An 18884-nucleotide genomic window follows, 5' to 3' on the forward strand; every position below is an offset into this window, starting at 1 on the left:
TCATATTAAAATTCAGAACTACAAAAAAAAAAACTATAATTCAATCAATCAATTAATCAATGCTTTACCTGGCTACCACTATATAATACTCCACCTCCATTTCCTTGTATTGGTCTTGGGCCTGTGATTTGTTGCTTGGAAACATTTACAATTACGTTTCTATACTCACATTAGGAAAGTTCCATGGTGTATATTTACTAAGATGGGAGTTCTATTTAAGATGGGATGTTGCCTATAGCAACCAATCAGATTCCAGGTATTATCTTCTAGAAGGTGCCAGATGAGAAGTAGAATCTGATTGGTTGCTATCGGCAACATCCCTTCTTAAATAGAACTCCCATCTTAGTAAATTTACCCCCATGTCTCTATTTTACTCTAATTATGGCTGTGCTGTATAAGTGACTGTATATAGGGGGAATGCTGCTGTATGTTACACTATACTCTGCTATACTTGCTGTACTGTATAAGTGACTGTATAGGGGGCACTCTGCTGTATGCTGTGCTATGCTCTGCTGTACTGGCTGTGCTGTATAAATGAGGGCTTGCTGCTGTATTGGCTGTGCTGTGCTCAGAGACTCCAGACTGTTGGTGCTGCAGCTCTTTTGCTTAATAACCATCCAGCTCACAGCAGCCTTTGGCCTATATTGGTGAAAACAATATTGTGAGCTGTGAAGTGGTCAAAAATGACTGGAAATGACTGGAAATTAATGTTAATGAAGTTAATAATACTATAGGAACAAATGTTGGGAATTTAGATTTTTTTGTAAATTTTTTAAAACAAAGTGCAAATCCAAATCCAAAACCAGTCACGATGGGTTGTCAAATACAAACGCAAATCCAAAGCCAGACGATGAATCAGAGCCATATCCAAAGCCATCAAAAATGGTCTGGCACACATCTCTAGTTACAAGAAGCTGGTAGGGTTAAAAGCATGATGTCAAATATGTGTGAGAAAAGGAAAGGCCCCCGATAAAATAAGAGAGCCGGTCAGCTGGTGTTGGAGGGCGTTATCCAGCTTTCAGTGATAGCATGGAGGTTGAGGAGATAGATATTAAGAGGTCATGTTTCCAGGTCTAAAACACACTTTACTAACATTTAAAAGTGAATATAAAAATATCATCTTTTAGTAAATGTATGTTTTAGACACTGAAACAAAATATTGAATAAGATTGATTTCCATCAGTCTGAGATTTGAGTCAGTGTGCCCTTGCACCAGCCCTATACTTTGAGCAAAACTTTTGTCTGAAAACAGTTGTATTTAGGCACATGTACAAATATGCATAGCCCACAGTTCACTAACATGCCCTCACTGAACTAGCTTAAATGAGAGCCCCCCATTACAGCCCTTTACTGTCTACTCAGTCACAAAAGGGGACGTGCCTGGAAAGTGTATGATTATGCATTGCCACTAGTTGTATATGTCAGATTCTAGTGCAAGAACATGCCAGAGCAAACAATGGGCCTAATTCAGAGTTGATCGCAGCAGCAAACTTGTTAGCAATTGGGCAAAACCATGTGCACTGCGTGGGGGGCAGATATAACATGTGCAGAGAGAGTTAGATTTGGGTGGGGTGTGTTCAAACTGAAATCTAAATTACAATGTAAAATTGAAGCGGCCAGTATTTATCCTGCACAGAAACAATATAACCCACCCAAATCTAACTCTCTCTGCAAATGTTATATCTGCCACAAGTGCACTGCACATGGGGGGTAATTCAGAGTTGATCGCAGCAGCAAACTTGTTAGCAATTGGGCAAAACCATGTGCACTGCACGGGGGCAGATACAACATGTGCAGAGAGAGAGTTAGATTTGGGTGGGGTGTGTTCAAACTGAAATCTAAATTACAATGTAAAATTGAAGCAGCCAGTATTTACCCTGCACAGAAACAATATAACCCACCCAAACCTAACTCTCTCTGCAAATATTATATATGCCACACCTGCACTGCACATGGGGGGTAATTCAGAGTTGATCGCAGCAGCAAATTTGTTAGCAGTTGGGCAAAACCATGTGCACTACAGGTGGGGCAGATATAACATTTGCAGAGAAAGTTAGAATTGGGGGGTGGTTATTTTGTTTCTGTGCAGGGTAAATACTGGCTGCTTTATTTTTACACTGCAATTTAGATTTCAGATTGAACACACCACACCCAAATCTAACTCTATATCCACATGTTATATCTGCCCCCCTGCAGTGCACATGGTTTTGCCCAACTGCTAACAAATTTGCAGCAACAATCAGGTCTGACTTACCCCCATGGTTTTGCCCAATTGCTAACAAATTTGCTGCGATCAACACTGAATCACCCCCAATGTGCATTCTACTTTGCTATAGTCTCATAATATACTACACACACACGACATGAAATACAAAGGATTTTGATACTCAAATTGTTGCTTTAAAATCACTGATGTGGAATTATAGCTAAGCCAATTTTATTTACTAATTCTGATCCTTTATTCCCATATATAAAGCAAATTAAATAAAAATAAATTAATTTAACATGCTACCATAACAAAATCTATATTTATTCCAAAACAATACTTTAAAAAAAATACTCAAAAATAAGTACAAAACATAATAAAAGGTCTTGTCATCTGTATTACAGTTGCTTTGTATTACTGGAATTCCAGTGAACTATATACATAAAAGTCATCACTCTGTATTCCAAAACTTTTCTAGTCAGTGCTGAAATTCTGGAATTGAAGAAGTGAATTATGGAATGTGTGTCTAGATGACTGCTTTGTGATTCAATTGCAAATTTTCTAATGCAATCTGTGCTGAGTTTTAATAATAAATATTAATTAATACAATTTAGATTCTAAGTAACTCACTGGAACTTATTAAACAGCTATATGAAGCTGTTAGCGTGGGACAAATCTTATTTCATAAGGGTGAGGTGTAGTGCCGTTGGTGTTGGGCAGAGGGGATACGTCAATATGTGAAGGGTCCTCGTCAGATTTCAGGTTGAAATTCTGCAGGATGAAGGTGAGGAAAATAAAAATCTCCATTTTCGCCATCCCTTCTCCAAGATCCTCTCCAAGATTCTCCAAGATCCTCCTCCCTTTCAAGACAAGAACATCACAGATATTAATTAATGAATTCACAAATACATTTTTAGTTGTTTTGTAACTTCATTTTATTTTCATCTGATCCCACCCCCATTAAATGATTGATACCTGTGGAAAATTGCATGAAAGCTTCATTTTTCTGGAACTTGCCATTCTTATCCAGACAGTGACCTGGATCAAAATTCGCCGGGTTTCTAGAGTGTTTTGAATCCTTCAAGACAGAGGTCAGAAGAGGAAACACAGTTGTGCCCTGCAAGTAGATAATAAGAAACATACAAAAAAACAAAGAGGAAATTGTTAAATGTATAATTCCCATTCTTTATCTTGTAAATACCGTGAAACGATCTAAGAAAGAATTATACCCAATAGTTTTGGAGATACAAGAGGAATGTTCTGTACATCTACCATAACAAGATGACCTGATTCAGATGGTGCCATCCTAGTCTATTTCTAAAACAAGGACCTCACCTCTCTACAATATGTGGTATTTCCCTCCATACCACAATCAATGCTGGGTTGGGATGTAATGAAGTCCGGCCAAACTTAGACATTTTTTAAAAGGGGCAATCATGTACAAGGCATGCTTTAGCCTTGAACTTGATTGCTCCTTTAAAAAAACATCCAAGTTTGCCTGGCATCCCGCATGGCCGCCGAACTCGAAATTCATTACATCCAAACCCAGGTATGACATTAGCTATATGCTGCTATAATTAAAAACACCAATGGATATAAATACAAGTTAATAAACTCTCCAAATAAATATAGAAGCAGGAAGGCTTGAGGCACAGTCCATAATTAATCAAAGGTATACAATATGGCAGTATAGCACATTTCCATAATTTTTATTAATTAGAGATTGTGGATGAAACCGCTCCGGTCCTTTGTTGTGAAGACAACACTTTTCTCCAACATTTTTTTTTATCATTGGCAACCAGTGGATGTGTCTAAATCAATCAATTGCAAAGTCACATATGATTTCATAAGGGTGAATTAAAAGTAAGTCATAGAATTACGATGTATATTTTTGGTTGAAGTTAGATATTACTACTATGCAGTAAGACTTATGCAGCTGACTTATAATAATGTTAGTATTAGAGATGTGCACCTGACCATTTTTGCTGGTTTTGATTTTGGCATTAATTCGTCATCCGGTTTTGGATTTGCAAAAATGTGGAGACTGGTTTTGGTTTTGCATTTTTTTTCAAAAACTGACAAAAACAAGCTAAAATTATATAATTTGGGCTTTTTTTCATTCCTAGAGTATTATTAACCTCAATAACATTGATTTCCAGTTATTTCCAGTCATTTTTAACCACCTCAAAGATCACAATATTGTTTTCATCTATGTAAAAAATGAAGTGCAATAGAGCGCCTACTGGTGTTTAACAGGATTCTGGTTTTATAGGATTTCTATATAGCCAGTTCACCATGTGAAAAGTGCAAAGTGTAAGTTAAGAAGGATTGACTTAGCTTCCTTGGGAACAGCTTCAGTCTGATGACACTTTTAGGACATGTAAAACAGAAATAAAAACCAACATAGTGTATACTGTTTGATTATATACAGTGTTCAACACTTTAGGGACCTTGCTAGTCCCAATATGGGTAAATAAGCTGGATGGTAGGTAATATTTCCAGTACACAAAAGCTGGACGAATTTATAAAACAAACAATTTAATATAACAAATCCTGAAGTAAATGTAGGTAGCACACGTACAAGAATAAAATTGTATATACAGCTTATCTGTCCACAAACGGAATCACCAGGTGAGCAACAGCCCAATCCTATTGGTGGATATTAAAAATGTCCCGAAGCAAATGCAGGTAACATACGTACAAGATATAAAAATAAATACAGCTTATCTGTCCATTCAGAGAAGTCACGGGTGAGTCATAAGTCCCGGTCCCGACGCGTTTCGTCCTGTGGCATAGGACTTCATCAAGGGGCATTTTTAATATCCACCAATAGGATTGGGCTGTTGCTCACCTGGTGATTCCGTTTGTGGACAGATAAGCTGTATATACAATTTTATTCTTGTACGTGTGCTACCTACATTTACTTCAGGATTTGTTATATTAAATTGTTTGTTTTATAAATTCGTCCAGCCTTTGTGTACTGGAAATATTACCTACCATCCAGCTTATTTACCCATATTGGGACTAGCAAGGTCCCTAAAGTGTTGAACACTGTATATAATCAAACAGTATACACTATGTTGGTTTTTATTTCTGTTTTACATGTCCTAAAAGTGTCATCAGACTGAAGCTGTTCCCAAGGAAGCTAAGTCAATCCTTCTTAACTTACACTTTGCACTTTTCACATGGTGAACTGGCTATATAGAAATCCTATAAAACCAGAATCCTGTTAAACACCAGTAGGCGCTCTATTGCACTTCATTTTTTACATTTTATCTACTTACTGGGCACGAGCTGCCACCCATTGATCCATGGGGGGTGTCGAAACATTTTTTATTTTGATCACATTCATCATATATTTCACTTTGTGTGTCTAAATTTAGGATTAGCCTAGGCGCTGTTCTTCATTTTTTATATATTGTTTTCATCTAGTTTAGGCCAAAGGGCTGCGCCGAGCTAGGTGGCTGAGTAACCTAAGTAACAGTGATTGGATTTGTTGTGGTAGGCATTGGCAACTGTATGGTCCACTAGGGAAGGCACTGATGTGAATGAACTTTTCTCCATGAGGCCTAGCAGCAAAAAAAACAATAGAAGAAGAATAAAAAATAAATTGATTGATTGATTGAATGATTGATTGATTTATTGATTGATTGATTGATTGTGGTAGGCATTGGCAACTGCATGTTCCACTAGGGAAGACAATGATGTTAATGAACTTTTTTCTGTGAGACTTAATAGCAAAAGTAAAAGAATAATTAAAAAATGATTGATTGTGGTAGGCAAGGATATGGTCCAAATTCTCTGTGAGGTGAGGCCTAGCGGGCAAAAAGACGATACAACTATGATAGTCACCAATGTCCCCCAAAATTGCAGTCCATAATGAAAATTGAGCTATAATCCATAAAAATATCTGTGCAGAAAAGACCATTCCTAAAGCCTGCCAAAACTACAGCCTACTTTGAAAAGAAAAGTGGTGCAAGATGGAATTGTCCTTGGGCCCTCCCACACACTATTCTGTTTGATATTAAAAAGGACATACACAGTTTAACAAACCAAGCAATTCAGCAACAGGGACCAATACTTTTGTGGCTGAAGTGCTTGGTTTGTTTGGGCCCCACAACATTTTTTGGAATGACTTCCTCCGTTCACTAATGAGGAGGTGGATGATGAGGGTGTTAATTACATTTTAATTCGTAAAACAAATTTCATGACCTCATCGTAAATTATGTAACATGGAGGAGATGCCTCGATGGCTAACTTCCCTACCTCTACTAACTTTGGCCCCACAAATGGAGCAGATGCCTTCAAAATGTTACCAGGATTTGGGTAAAAATAATTCCACAACCAAGAGGTGGCTTTATTGGTCTTATGCCCAGGCATCACAATGGCTTTCTTTTTATCATGGGCAAGAACTGTAACCATTGGTTGCTAACGTACACAAACATCATCAACATCCTCATCTTCAGTGTCAGATAGTAGTAGTACACACTTAACCACCTCATCCTGTTCCACTTCCACACAAGCATCCTCAATTTCTATTTTATACTCATCAGCATCTTTATTTGTACTACTCCCCACGTGCACATGATGCAGAAATAGTGGAAGGAGGCAAAATAGGCTTCTCTATGAAAACAGTGAAAAAAATGCCAGACTCACACATAGCTATACTCTCCTCAGGGATGTGTGGTCATTCTGAACACAGTTTGTTCTACTGCCTACTTTTTTACATCTCTACTAGTGAAAAGGTTTTGCATTGTCATAAGAGGCAGAAGAAGATGCCTCACTGACAGTTCCAGACCCACCACTCATAAATAATGGCCAAGCCCTGAGTCTTTCCTTGCCAAAAAGTAGCAATGTGATGGAACTAGTACACACCAGCAAATGGGTGTGGTATTGAAGGTTGATAAGACTTAGGTCGACAGTGTCTAGGTTGACCACTATTGGTCAACAGTAACTACAGTCGGTCAATAGGGATTCTAGGTCGACATGGTCTAGGTCGACAGGTCAAAAGGTTGACATGAGTTTTAAATATTTTTTGGTGTAGTTTTTGCCGTACAGTGACCGGGAACCCCAATTAGTGCACCGCATCCCCTTGCAAGGCTCGCTTTGCTCACCATGCTTCAGGCAAGGTGCCTCGCTCCACTACCGCTGCGCTCGGAACAGGTTACCATTCCCAATCGTAGTCCACGTGGATCATAAAGTATAAAAAAGTTTTAAAAAAAGAAAATAAAATTGAAAACCTCATGTTGACCTTTTGACCTGTCGACCTAGAACATGTCGACCTACCTAGAGACCCTGTTGATCTGGAAACCCTGTTGACCTAGTTACTGTCGACCAATAGTGGTCCACTTAGACACTGTCGACCTAAGTCTTGTCGACCTAGAGACCAGATACCCAGGAAATTGTGCAGATTAATTAGATATGCAACATATGTACAACTGTAAAGGTTTTATTATCTCTCTCTGGTGTATTATGTATCATTCCACTTGCTATTAGCCACGTGCATGAGTCACATGATGTGTATTTCAAATGCCTAAAAAATTGTTTATATATGATTTTCTTCTATCTATTAAATCAAATACGTTTTAGACCATGTAATTTCATAATTAAGAAATTCATTAAGGTGTTTTGGCTTTCATAGAACGTACCGTTCTAACATTCATTAAGCCAATTACGTTCTATTCACTCTAGGTATATTGCAGACATAGAACATTTCCGTATTTCCTGAAATTGCGGGTCAGGGACAGGAAGTACGTCATTGGAAGCCGGCTTGCGGTTCAATATGCGTTCCATATACCGGAAGTACCGGACGGACGTATGCGAAGGTGTCTAAACCTTAATATACCACATTCATCCACTGTTACCACCAATGAAGGCAGCCAGGAACACCCCAAAGAACACATAAGGAACTTCCTATTGACTTATAAGATTATAAAACAAAGATCAATATCGCCGGACCGGAAGTGAAATTATTACCACTTCCGGTTACTATATTATGTTGTTTTTTAAACGGTTTTAAGAATAGTTTTTATACATTTATACCTGGAGATGTACCACACATTGACTACTATGTTGTATGGTTATGATTAAGAGATTATATGATGTAATTTAATTTTATTCTGATGTGACCTCCCGACCCGGAAGTGTTTCTCATGGAGAGCTTAAATAGCTCATTATTTGTACAGTCTGTCATGCAGCCTTGATGAAGGGAGAGATCCCGAAACGCGTCGGCACTGTATGACAGACTAACCACCGCAGAAGGAAGTATTTACCAGACGGTTTGAGGATTGCTGGAGAATTTGGTTCCGGAGCCGATATCTCCCCTGGGTAACATCTTAAACGCAATCACTTCACCTAAATCTGGTAAACCTCCACCTTCACTTGATTTCAAGATTTGGATGTTTTTTAACTAATCAGAATTTAAAGATATCATTTAAAGACTCATTTATTCCTATGCTCTGGTAATTTCCCATCTACCACCTTTGCTTGCAGCAACTGTTTTACCAGCATTAGATTGTGTATTGTCAGTGTATTGTATTAACATTTTTTATTGTGAACATACTACACTATATATTTCAATTTTCTTTTTCACATATGGATCCATGACATTGGAATCTCATGTTAAAATCCACGAAAGAAGTTACATAAGGGAAGTACCATTTTATGATTATTAATTGTCCCGATTAGCGCACATCTTCTGGTTAAACCTTACCGTTTACATATGTACAACTGTGTGTAACTGAGTCCCTGAATCTCTGGTACTGTATTATGCTACATTTCAGTGACTGCTGCTTTTTTCCAAGTTCCATTGTGCTTTCGAAACAGACTCAGTAATACACAGATATACAAGCGTATCGAATTAATCAGCACAGTCTCCTGGTGCTTCTTCCTCACATTTCTTTGTGACTAAAAACACATTTCCAGAAAAATAGATACCCAACACTATCAGAGTTGCAAGGGACCTGGTGGCTCACTCACACGAGGCATCTTGCAGTTGGTGGTGTGTTGAGTCTAGATATATGAGAGCACATCTGTATATTGGATAAATGTTTGTAAGGTGTGCAAATATTATCACAAAAGAAATAAAAAAAGCATTTTACCACCTAATTGTAAGGTGTGCAAATAATATTACAAAAGAACTAAAAAAAGCATTTTGCCACCTAACAGACAAGCGTCATGAGTGTTATCCACTAAATGCCCTACTTCCTCATCATACTGTATCTCTAATCATCGTACATAAACATCCACTACTGGGAATTATGTACTGTGCTCTTGTGGATGTTAGCTACATTTCTGGCATAGGGCTAATTTTGACTGATTTTGAAAATGAATTTAAGAATTATATGAATCCACTTAATTAAACCCTTTTAATTAAGTGTTGATTGTTAGTCAATTATCATCCCAGTTAAAAGACTTACGCAACATAGAATGATATCTGCAGTAAGTATGTAACTGACTACTGTACTATGTACAGTACTAGAGATGTGCGGCCGGTACTTTTTGTGTTTTGTGTTTTGGTTTTGGTTCTAATTCCACTTTCATGTTTTGGTTTTGGCTTGGTTTTTGACAAAACCACCCTTTCGCGTTTTGGTTTTGGTTTTGGATCTGGATGATTTTTGGGGAAAAAACGTTAAAAAAGCTAAAATCACAGAATTTGAGGGTAATTTTGATCCTACAGTATTATTAACCTCAATAACAATCATTTTCACTCATTTCCAGTCTATTCTGAACACCTCACACCTCACAATATTGTTTTTAGGCCAAAATGATGCACCGAGGTGGCTGTATGACTAAGCTAAACGACACAAGTGTGCGGCACAGACACCTGGCCCATCTAGGAGTGGCACTGCAGTGTCAGACAGGAGTGCAGATATAAAAAAAGGCCCCAAACAGCACATGATGCAAAAAAGAAAAAGAGGTGCACCAAGGCTGCTGTATGACCAAGCCAAGCGACACAAGTGTGCGACACAAACACCTGGCCCATCTAGGAGTGGCACTGCAGTGTCAGACAGGATGGCACTTTTCAAAAACTAGGCCTCAAACAGCACCTCATGCAAAGATGTAGAAGAGGTGCAATGAGGTAGCTGTATGACTAAGCCAAGTGACACAAACAATTGGCCCATCTAGGAGTGGCACTGCAGTGGCAGACAGGAGGGCAGATATCCAAAAAAAAGGCCCCAAACAGCACATGATGCAAAGAAGAAAAAGAGGTGCACCGAGGTTGCTGTATGACTAAGCTAAGCGACACAACCACCTGGCCCATCTAGTAGTGTCACGCAGTGGCTGAATGTCGAAAGTGGGCCGCAATTGTTCGGTCCACTAACAGCATCTCCTGCACGCCCCTGTCATTTTTCAAAAATTCTGCAATTGGTGGACTTATACAGCAGTACCCCAGGACTAATACAGCAGTACCCCTGGACTCATACAGCCGTGTCAGACAGGATGGCACTTTTAAAAAACTAGGCCCCAAACAGCACCTCATGCAAAGATGTCGAAGAGGTGCAATGAGGTAGCTGTTTCACTAAGCCAAGCGACACAAACAATTGCCACTGGAATTATACGTCCAAATCACTGGAATTATACATCCAAATCACTGTAATTAAATGGCAAAATCACTGGAATTATACGTCATAATCACTGGAATTAAATGGCAAAATCACTGGAATTATACGTCCAAATCACTGGAATTAAAGGGCAAAATCACTAGAATTATACTGCAAAATCACTGGAATTATACGTCCAAATCACAGGAATTAAATGGTAAAATGAAGGTTGAGGGCTTCCATCGTCATGTGAAGCTGAACCACTAGTCATGAACATAGGCCAGGGCCTTAGCCGTTCCTTGCCACTCCGTGTCGTAAATGGCATAATGGCAAATTTACGTTTCTCCTCAGACCATTTAAATTTCTTTTTTTGGGTCTTTTTACTGAACTTTGGCTTTTTGGATTTTACATGCCCTCTACTATCACATTGGGCATCGGCCTTGGAAGACGACGATGGCATTTCATAGTCTATGTCATGGCTAGTGACAGCAGCTTCAGCACTAGGAGGAAGTGGTTCTTGATCTTTCCCTATTTTATCCTCCACATTTTTATTCTCCATTATTTTTCTGGAGTTATATAACACAATATGTGGCACAGGAATGACTGATGGCTGATGCACAGGACACTACCACTGGTCTGATACAGCACAACACAACAACACTCTAAGGGACTTGTTATTATAATTTATTATTATACGGCAGCAGTGGACATATGGCTGCAGAGTATACCACTGTGACTGCCTGGTCACTGGAATGACTGATGGCTGATGCACAGGACACTACCACTGGACTGATGCAGCACAAAACACCACCACTGAACTGATGCAGCACAACACAGCAGCAATGGACATATGGCAGCAAGAGGATACATCCACTGTGACTGCCTGGTCACTGGATTAACTGATGGCTGATGCACAGGACACTACCACTGGACTGATGCAGCACAATACACCACCACTGAACTGATGCAGCACAACACAGCAGCAATTGACATATGGCAGCAAGAGGACACAACCACTGTGACTGTACAAATACATCACAAGACACGGACACTGAGAGAACGGAGACACGTCCTCTCTCTACACTCTCCAATGCCGGAGTGAAAATGGTGGAGATGCGCGGCTCCTTATATGGATTCCAAACCCAACGATAATCCGACAGAGGGATGATGACATTTTGCCTTGTTCTGGTTTCCGAGTCAGGCGGGAAAACCTGAGCCTGACTCGGATACAGACTCGAATGGGGAAGTCCGGTAGGGTTCGGTTCTTTGAGAACCGAACCCGCTCATCTCTACTATTTACTAAATTCATCCTGACCACCGGCATCCCATACCAAACCCTTCTTGGGTGCAGAGGGGATATATTTGGTTCTGGGTTAGTGGGAAGCAATGCTGAGTTTTAAACCATCTTCATTTTTCTACCGCAGTTGTCATCATTACTTTCAGCAATTTCACCCTCCTCATGCTGGGTACAGAAGAACCATGTGAAACTGGTTTCCCAATTCCAGCTGCCTATTACAAATGAACATGGACATTGTCCTACATCCCCATGACACTCCTAAGAGAGGAATCAGTTCTGTGTTATCGTATGGTCGCCGCCCTGAAACACTCATTTTGCTCAATCCTTCCACACTTTCATTCTCCATCTGTGTGTGTATATATATATGGTGCAGCGCAGTCTGCAATTGTCTTCTACAGTGCCTGCACTGTCTGCAGATATCCATCATCAGACCCATCCACATTTGGGCTTGTGTGTAATCCAATAACCACTGTTCTACCACTTGTGATTTATATACAGAGTGATTGGGAGATGTATGATTGTTACATTGCTGGATATGCCCGGTTTAGGGTTAAAGTCCTGTACGCAGTGGAGGCGGTCCTGGCAATCAGTATTACATAAAGAAGAACATGCAGTACTTGTCACAGAGAACACGGAGGCATTTGAGGTGAACGGTAACACAGGAGGTAAACAAGATAAGTGCTGTGCAGCAGGTGTGATGGAATGAGTGAATCTATAGCAAATGTTAGAACTGCAGATGGTCCCTGGGTGACAGGTGACAATAGTTTTGGTGTATTACTGTATATCTGGCTTCTAGTTATGAAACTTCAGCAACTTTTATATACTGTAGCTGGCCACATTTTAAAATATTCTGCTGTGCCGGCTCATTCACACATACAGTACATGAATACTACAACCCTTATCATGCCGTGTGTACGGAATGTGATAATAATGTATGCTATGCAATTTAAATATTTACTGTATGTTGAATAAATATTTACTTTTAGGGCCTAGAGAATTAAGGTGGGTACACACTAGCCGATATATCGGCCGTTCTATTGAACGGCCGATATATCATGGGTCCGTCGGTCAGTGTGTACGGGCGATATATCTGTGAACTCCGTCGTTAAAAGACATATCGCGTCGGCCCAGCAGCACAGCCCATGGCCCATATATCTACCGATATATTGTAGAGATGAGCGGGTTCGGTTTCTTTGAATCCGAACCCGCACGAACTTCACTTTTTTTTTCACGGGTCCGAGCGACTCGGATCTTCCCGCCTTGCTCGGTTAACCCGAGCGCGCCCGAACGTCATCATGACGCTGTCGTATTCTCGCGAGACTCGGATTCTATATAAGGAGCCGCGCGTCGCCGCCATTTTCACACGTGCATTGAGATTGATAGGGAGAGGACGTGGCTGGCGTCCTCTCCATTAGAATAGATTAGAAGAGAGAGAGAGAGAGAGAGATTGTGCAGACAGAGTTTACCACAGTGACCAGTGCAGTTGTTGTTAAGTTAACTTTTATTTAATATATCCGTTCTCTGCTATATCCGTTCTCTGCCTGAAAAAAACGATACACAGCAGTCACACAGTGTGACTCAGTCTCTGTGCACTCAGCTCAGCCCAGTGTGCTGCACATCAATGTATAAAAGCTTATAATAATTGTGGGGGAGACTGGGGAGCACTGCAGGTTGTTATAGCAGGAGCCAGGAGTACATCATATTATATTAATTTAAAATTAAACAGTGCACACTTTTGCTGCAGGAGTGCCACTGCCAGTGTGACTAGCGGTGACCAGTGCCTGACCACCAGTATAGTAGTATATTGTTGCATACTATCTCTTTATCAACCAGTCTATATTAGCAGCAGACACAGTACAGTGCGGTAGTTCACGGCTGTGGCTACCTCTGTGTCGGCAGTCGGCACTCGGCAGGCAGTCCGTCCATCCATAATTGTATAATTATATACCACCTAACCGTGGTATTTTTTTTTCTTTCTTTATACCGTCGTCATAGTCATACTAGTTGTTACGAGTATACTACTATCTCTTTATCAACCAGTGTACAGTGCGGTAGTTCACGGCTGTGGCTACCTCTGTGTCGGCAGTCGGCAGGCAGTCCGTCCATCCATAATTGTATTATTATAATATATACCACCTAACCGTGGTTTTTTTTTCATTCTTTATACCGTCATAGTGTCATACTAGTTGTTACGAGTATACTACTATCTCTTTATCAACCAGTGTACAGTGCGGTAGTTCACGGCTGTGGCTACCTCTGTGTCGGCAGTCGGCAGGCAGTCCGTCCATCCATAATTGTATTATAATATATACCACCTAACCGTGGTTTTTTTTTTCATTCTTTATACCGTCATAGTGTCATACTAGTTGTTACGAGTATACTACTATCTCTTTATCAACCAGTGTACAGTGCGGTAGTTCACGGCTGTGGCTACCTCTGTGTCGGCAGTCGGCAGGCAGTCCGTCCATCCATAATTGTATTATAATATATACCACCTAACCGTGGTTTTTTTTTCATTCTTTATACCGTCATAGTCAGTCATACTAGTTGTTACGAGTATACTACTATCTCTTTATCAACCAGTGTACAGTGCGGTAGTTCACGGCTGTGGCTACCTCTGTGTCGGCACTCGGCAGGCAGTCCGTCCATCCATAATTGTATTATAATATATACCACCTAACCGTGGTTTTTTTTTCATTCTTTATACCGTCATAGTGTCATACTAGTTGTTACGAGTATACTACTATCTCTTTATCAACCAGTGTACAGTGCGGTAGTTCACGGCTGTGGCTACCTCTGTGTCGACAGTCGGCAGGCAGTCCGTCCATCCATAATTGTATTATAATATATACCACCTAACCGTGGTTTTTTTTTCATTCTTTATACCGTCATAGTGTCATACTAGTTGTTACGAGTATACTACTATCTCTTTATCAACCAGTGTACAGTGCGGTAGTTCACGGCTGTGGCTACCTCTGTGTCGGCAGTCGGCAGGCAGTCCGTCCATCCATAATTGTATTATAATATATACCACCTAACCGTGGTTTTTTTTTCATTCTTTATACCGTCATAGTCAGTCATACTAGTTGTTACGAGTATACTACTATCTCTTTATCAACCAGTGTACAGTGCGGTAGTTCACGGCTGTGGCTACCTCTGTGTCGGAACTCGGCAGGCAGTCCGTCCATCCATAATTGTATTACAATATATACCACCTAACCGTGGTTTTTTTTTCATTCTTTATACCGTCATAGTCAGTCATACTAGTTGTTACGAGTATACTACTATCTCTTTATCAACCAGTGTACAGTGCGGTAGTTCACGGCTGTGGCTACCTCTGTGTCGGCACTCGGCAGGCAGTCCGTCCATCCATAATTGTATTACAATATATACCACCTAACCGTGGTTTTTTTATACCACCTAACCGTGGCAGTCCGTCCATAATTGTATACTAGTATCCAATCCATCCATCTCCATTGTTTACCTGAGGTGCCTTTTAGTTCTGCCTATAAAATATGGAGAACAAAAAAGTTGAGGTTCCAAAATTAGGGAAAGATCAAGATCCACTTCCACCTCGTGCTGAAGCTGCTGCCACTAGTCATGGCCGAGACGATGAAATGCCAGCAACGTCGTCTGCCAAGGCCGATGCCCAATGTCATAGTACAGAGCATGTCAAATCCAAAACACCAAATATCAGAAAAAAAAGGACTCCAAAACCTAAAATAAAATTGTCGGAGGAGAAGCGTAAACTTGCCAATATGCCATTTACCACACGGAGTGGCAAGGAACGGCTGAGGCCCTGGCCTATGTTCATGGCTAGTGGTTCAGCTTCACATGAGGATGGAAGCACTCAGCCTCTCGCTAGAAAACTGAAAAGACTCAAGCTGGCAAAAGCACCGCAAAGAACTGTGCGTTCTTTGAAATCCCAAATCCACAAGGAGAGTCCAATTGTGTCGGTTGCGATGCCTGACCTTCCCAACACTGGACGTGAAGAGCATGCGCCTTCCACTATTTGCATGCCCCCTGCAAGTGCTGGAAGGAGCACCCGCAGTCCAGTTCCTGATAGTCAGATTGAAGATGTCAGTGTTGAAGTACACCAGGATGAGGAGGATATGGGTGTTGCTGGCGCTGGGGAGGAAATTGACCAGAAGGATTCTGATGGTGAGGTGGTTTGTTTAAGTCAGGCACCCGGGGAGACACCTGTTGTCCGTGGGAGGAATATGGCCGTTGACATGCCAGGTGAAAATACCAAAAAAATCAGCTCTTCGGTGTGGAGGTATTTCACCAGAAATGCGGACAACAGGTGTCAAGCCGTGTGTTCCCTTTGTCAAGCTGTAATAAGTAGGGGTAAGGACGTTAACCACCTCGGAACATCCTCCCTTATACGTCACCTGCAGCGCATTCATAATAAGTCAGTGACAAGTTCAAAAACTTTGGGTGACAGCGGAAGCAGTCCACTGACCAGTAAATCCCTTCCTCTTGTAACCAAGCTCACGCAAACCACCCCACCAACTCCCTCAGTGTCAATTTCCTCCTTCCCCAGGAATGCCAATAGTCCTGCAGGCCATGTCACTGGCAAGTCTGACGAGTCCTCTCCTGCCTGGGATTCCTCCGATGCATCCTTGCGTGTAACGCCTACTGCTGCTGGCGCTGCTGTTGTTGCCGCTGGGAGTCGATGGTCATCCCAGAGGGGAAGTCGTAAGCCCACTTGTACTACTTCCAGTAAGCAATTGACTGTTCAACAGTCCTTTGCGAGGAAGATGAAATATCACAGCAGTCATCCTACTGCAAAGCGGATAACTGAGTCCTTGACAACTATGTTGGTGTTAGACGTGCGTCCGGTATCCGCCGTTAGTTCACAGGGAACTAGACAATTTATTGAGGCAGTGTGCCCCCGTTACCAAATACCATCTAGGTTCCACTTCTCTAGGCAGGCGATACCGAGAATGTACACGGACGTCAGAAAAAGACTCACCAGTGTCCTAAAAAATGCAGTTGTACCCAATGTCCACTTAACCACGGACATGTGGACAAGTGGAGCAGGGCAGGGTCAGGACTATATGACTGTGACAGCCCACTGGGTAGATGTATGGACTCCCGCCGCAAGAACAGCAGCAGCGGCACCAGTAGCAGCATCTCGCAAACGCCAACTCTTTCCTAGGCAGGCTACGCTTTGTATCACCGCTTTCCAGAATACGCACACAGCTGAAAACCTCTTACGGCAACTGAGGAAGATCATCGCGGAATGGCTTACCCCAATTGGACTCTCCTGTGGATTTGTGGCATCGGACAACGCCAGCAATATTGTGTGTGCATTAAATATGGGCAAATTCCAGCACGTCCCATGTTTTGCACATACCTTGAATTTGGTGGTGCAGAATTTTTTAAAAAACGACAGGGGCGTGCAAGAGATGCTGTCGGTGGCCAGAAGAACTGCGGGACACTTTCGGCGTACAGGCACCACGTACAGAAAACTGGAGCACCACCAAAAACTACTGAACCTGCCCTGCCATCATCTGAAGCAAGAAGTGGTAACGAGGTGGAATTCAACCCTCTATATGCTTCAGAGGTTGGAGGAGCAGCAAAAGGCCATTCAAGCCTATACAATTGAGCACGATATAGGAGATGGAATGCACCTGTCTCAAGTGCAGTGGAGAATGATTTCAACGTTGTGCAAGGTTCTGATGCCCTTTGAACTTGCCACACGTGAAGTCAGTTCAGACACTGCCAGCCTGAGTCAGGTCATTCCCCTCATCAGGCTTTTGCAGAAGAAGCTGGAGGCATTGAAGAAGGAGCTAACACGGAGCGATTCCGCTAGGCATGTGGGACTTGTGGATGCAGCCCTTAATTCGCTTAACAAGGATTCACGGGTGGTCAATCTGTTGAAATCAGAGCACTACATTTTGGCCACCGTGCTCGATCCTAGATTTAAAGCCTACCTTGGATCTCTCTTTCCGGCAGACACAGGTCTGCTGGGGTTGAAAGACCTGCTGGTGACAAAATTGTCAAGTCAAGCGGAACGCGACCTGTCAACATCTCCTCCTTCACATTCTCCCGCAACTGGGGGTGCGAGGAAAAGGCTCAGAATTCCGAGCCCACCCGCTGGCGGTGATGCAGGGCAGTCTGGAGCGACTGCTGATGCTGACATCTGGTCCGGACTGAAGGACCTGCCAACGATTACGGACATGTCGTCTACTGTCACTGCATATGATTCTCTCAACATTGATAGAATGGTGGAGGATTATATGAGTGACCGCATCCAAGTAGGCACGTCACACAGTCCGTACTTATACTGGCAGGAAAAAGAGGCAATTTGGAGGCCCTTGCACAAACTGGCTTTATTCTACCTAAGTTGCCCTCCCACAAGTGTGTACTCCGAAAGAGTGTTTAGTGCCGCCGCTCACCTTGTCAGCAATCGGCGTACGAGGTTACATCCAGAAAATGTGGAGAAGATGATGTTCATTAAAATGAATTATAATCAATTCCTCCGTGGAGACATTGACCAGCAGCAATTGCCTCCACAAAGTACACAGGGAGCTGAGATGGTGGATTCCAGTGGGGACGAATTGATAATCTGTGAGGAGGGGGATGTACACGGTGATATATCGGAGGGTGAAGATGAGGTGGACATCTTGCCTCTGTAGAGCCAGTTTGTGCAAGGAGAGATTAATTGCTTCTTTTTTGGGGGGGGTCCAAACCAACCCGTCATATCAGTCACAGTCGTGTGGCAGACCCTGTCACTGAAATGATGGGTTGGTTAAAGTGTGCATGTCCTGTTTTGTTTATACAACATAAGGGTGGGTGGGAGGGCCCAAGGATAATTCCATCTTGCACCTCT

The 18884-nt window shown here is 41.8% G+C and overlaps 2 protein-coding genes across 3 annotated transcripts in view; one reads left to right on the plus strand and one right to left on the minus strand.

Annotated features, from left to right (window-relative positions):
* Positions 1 to 2866: 2866 nt before the first annotated feature.
* LOC134949883 (putative inactive cytochrome P450 2G1) lies at positions 2867 to 6628 on the minus strand. Its single transcript, XM_063938581.1, has 3 exons — positions 6473 to 6628; positions 3182 to 3323; positions 2867 to 3066 (listed from the first exon to the last, which is right to left on the minus strand). The coding sequence occupies exons 1-3, from the start codon at positions 6626 to 6628 to the stop codon at positions 2867 to 2869; spliced, it is 498 nt and encodes a 165-aa protein (XP_063794651.1).
* Positions 6629 to 12653: 6025 nt separating this feature from the next.
* LOC134949281 (cytochrome P450 2C23-like) overlaps positions 12654 to 18884 on the plus strand; it is a 33789-nt gene continuing 27558 nt past the window's right edge. For both annotated transcript variants that reach the window (XM_063937779.1, XM_063937777.1), the window contains exon 1: positions 12654 to 12711. The gene's annotated coding sequence lies outside the window, so the exon portion shown is untranslated. The remainder of the gene's footprint in view (positions 12712 to 18884) is intronic.

This window comes from Pseudophryne corroboree, chromosome 8, assembly GCF_028390025.1.
Source record: "Pseudophryne corroboree isolate aPseCor3 chromosome 8, aPseCor3.hap2, whole genome shotgun sequence".
NCBI classification, from domain to species: domain Eukaryota; kingdom Metazoa; phylum Chordata; class Amphibia; order Anura; family Myobatrachidae; genus Pseudophryne; species Pseudophryne corroboree.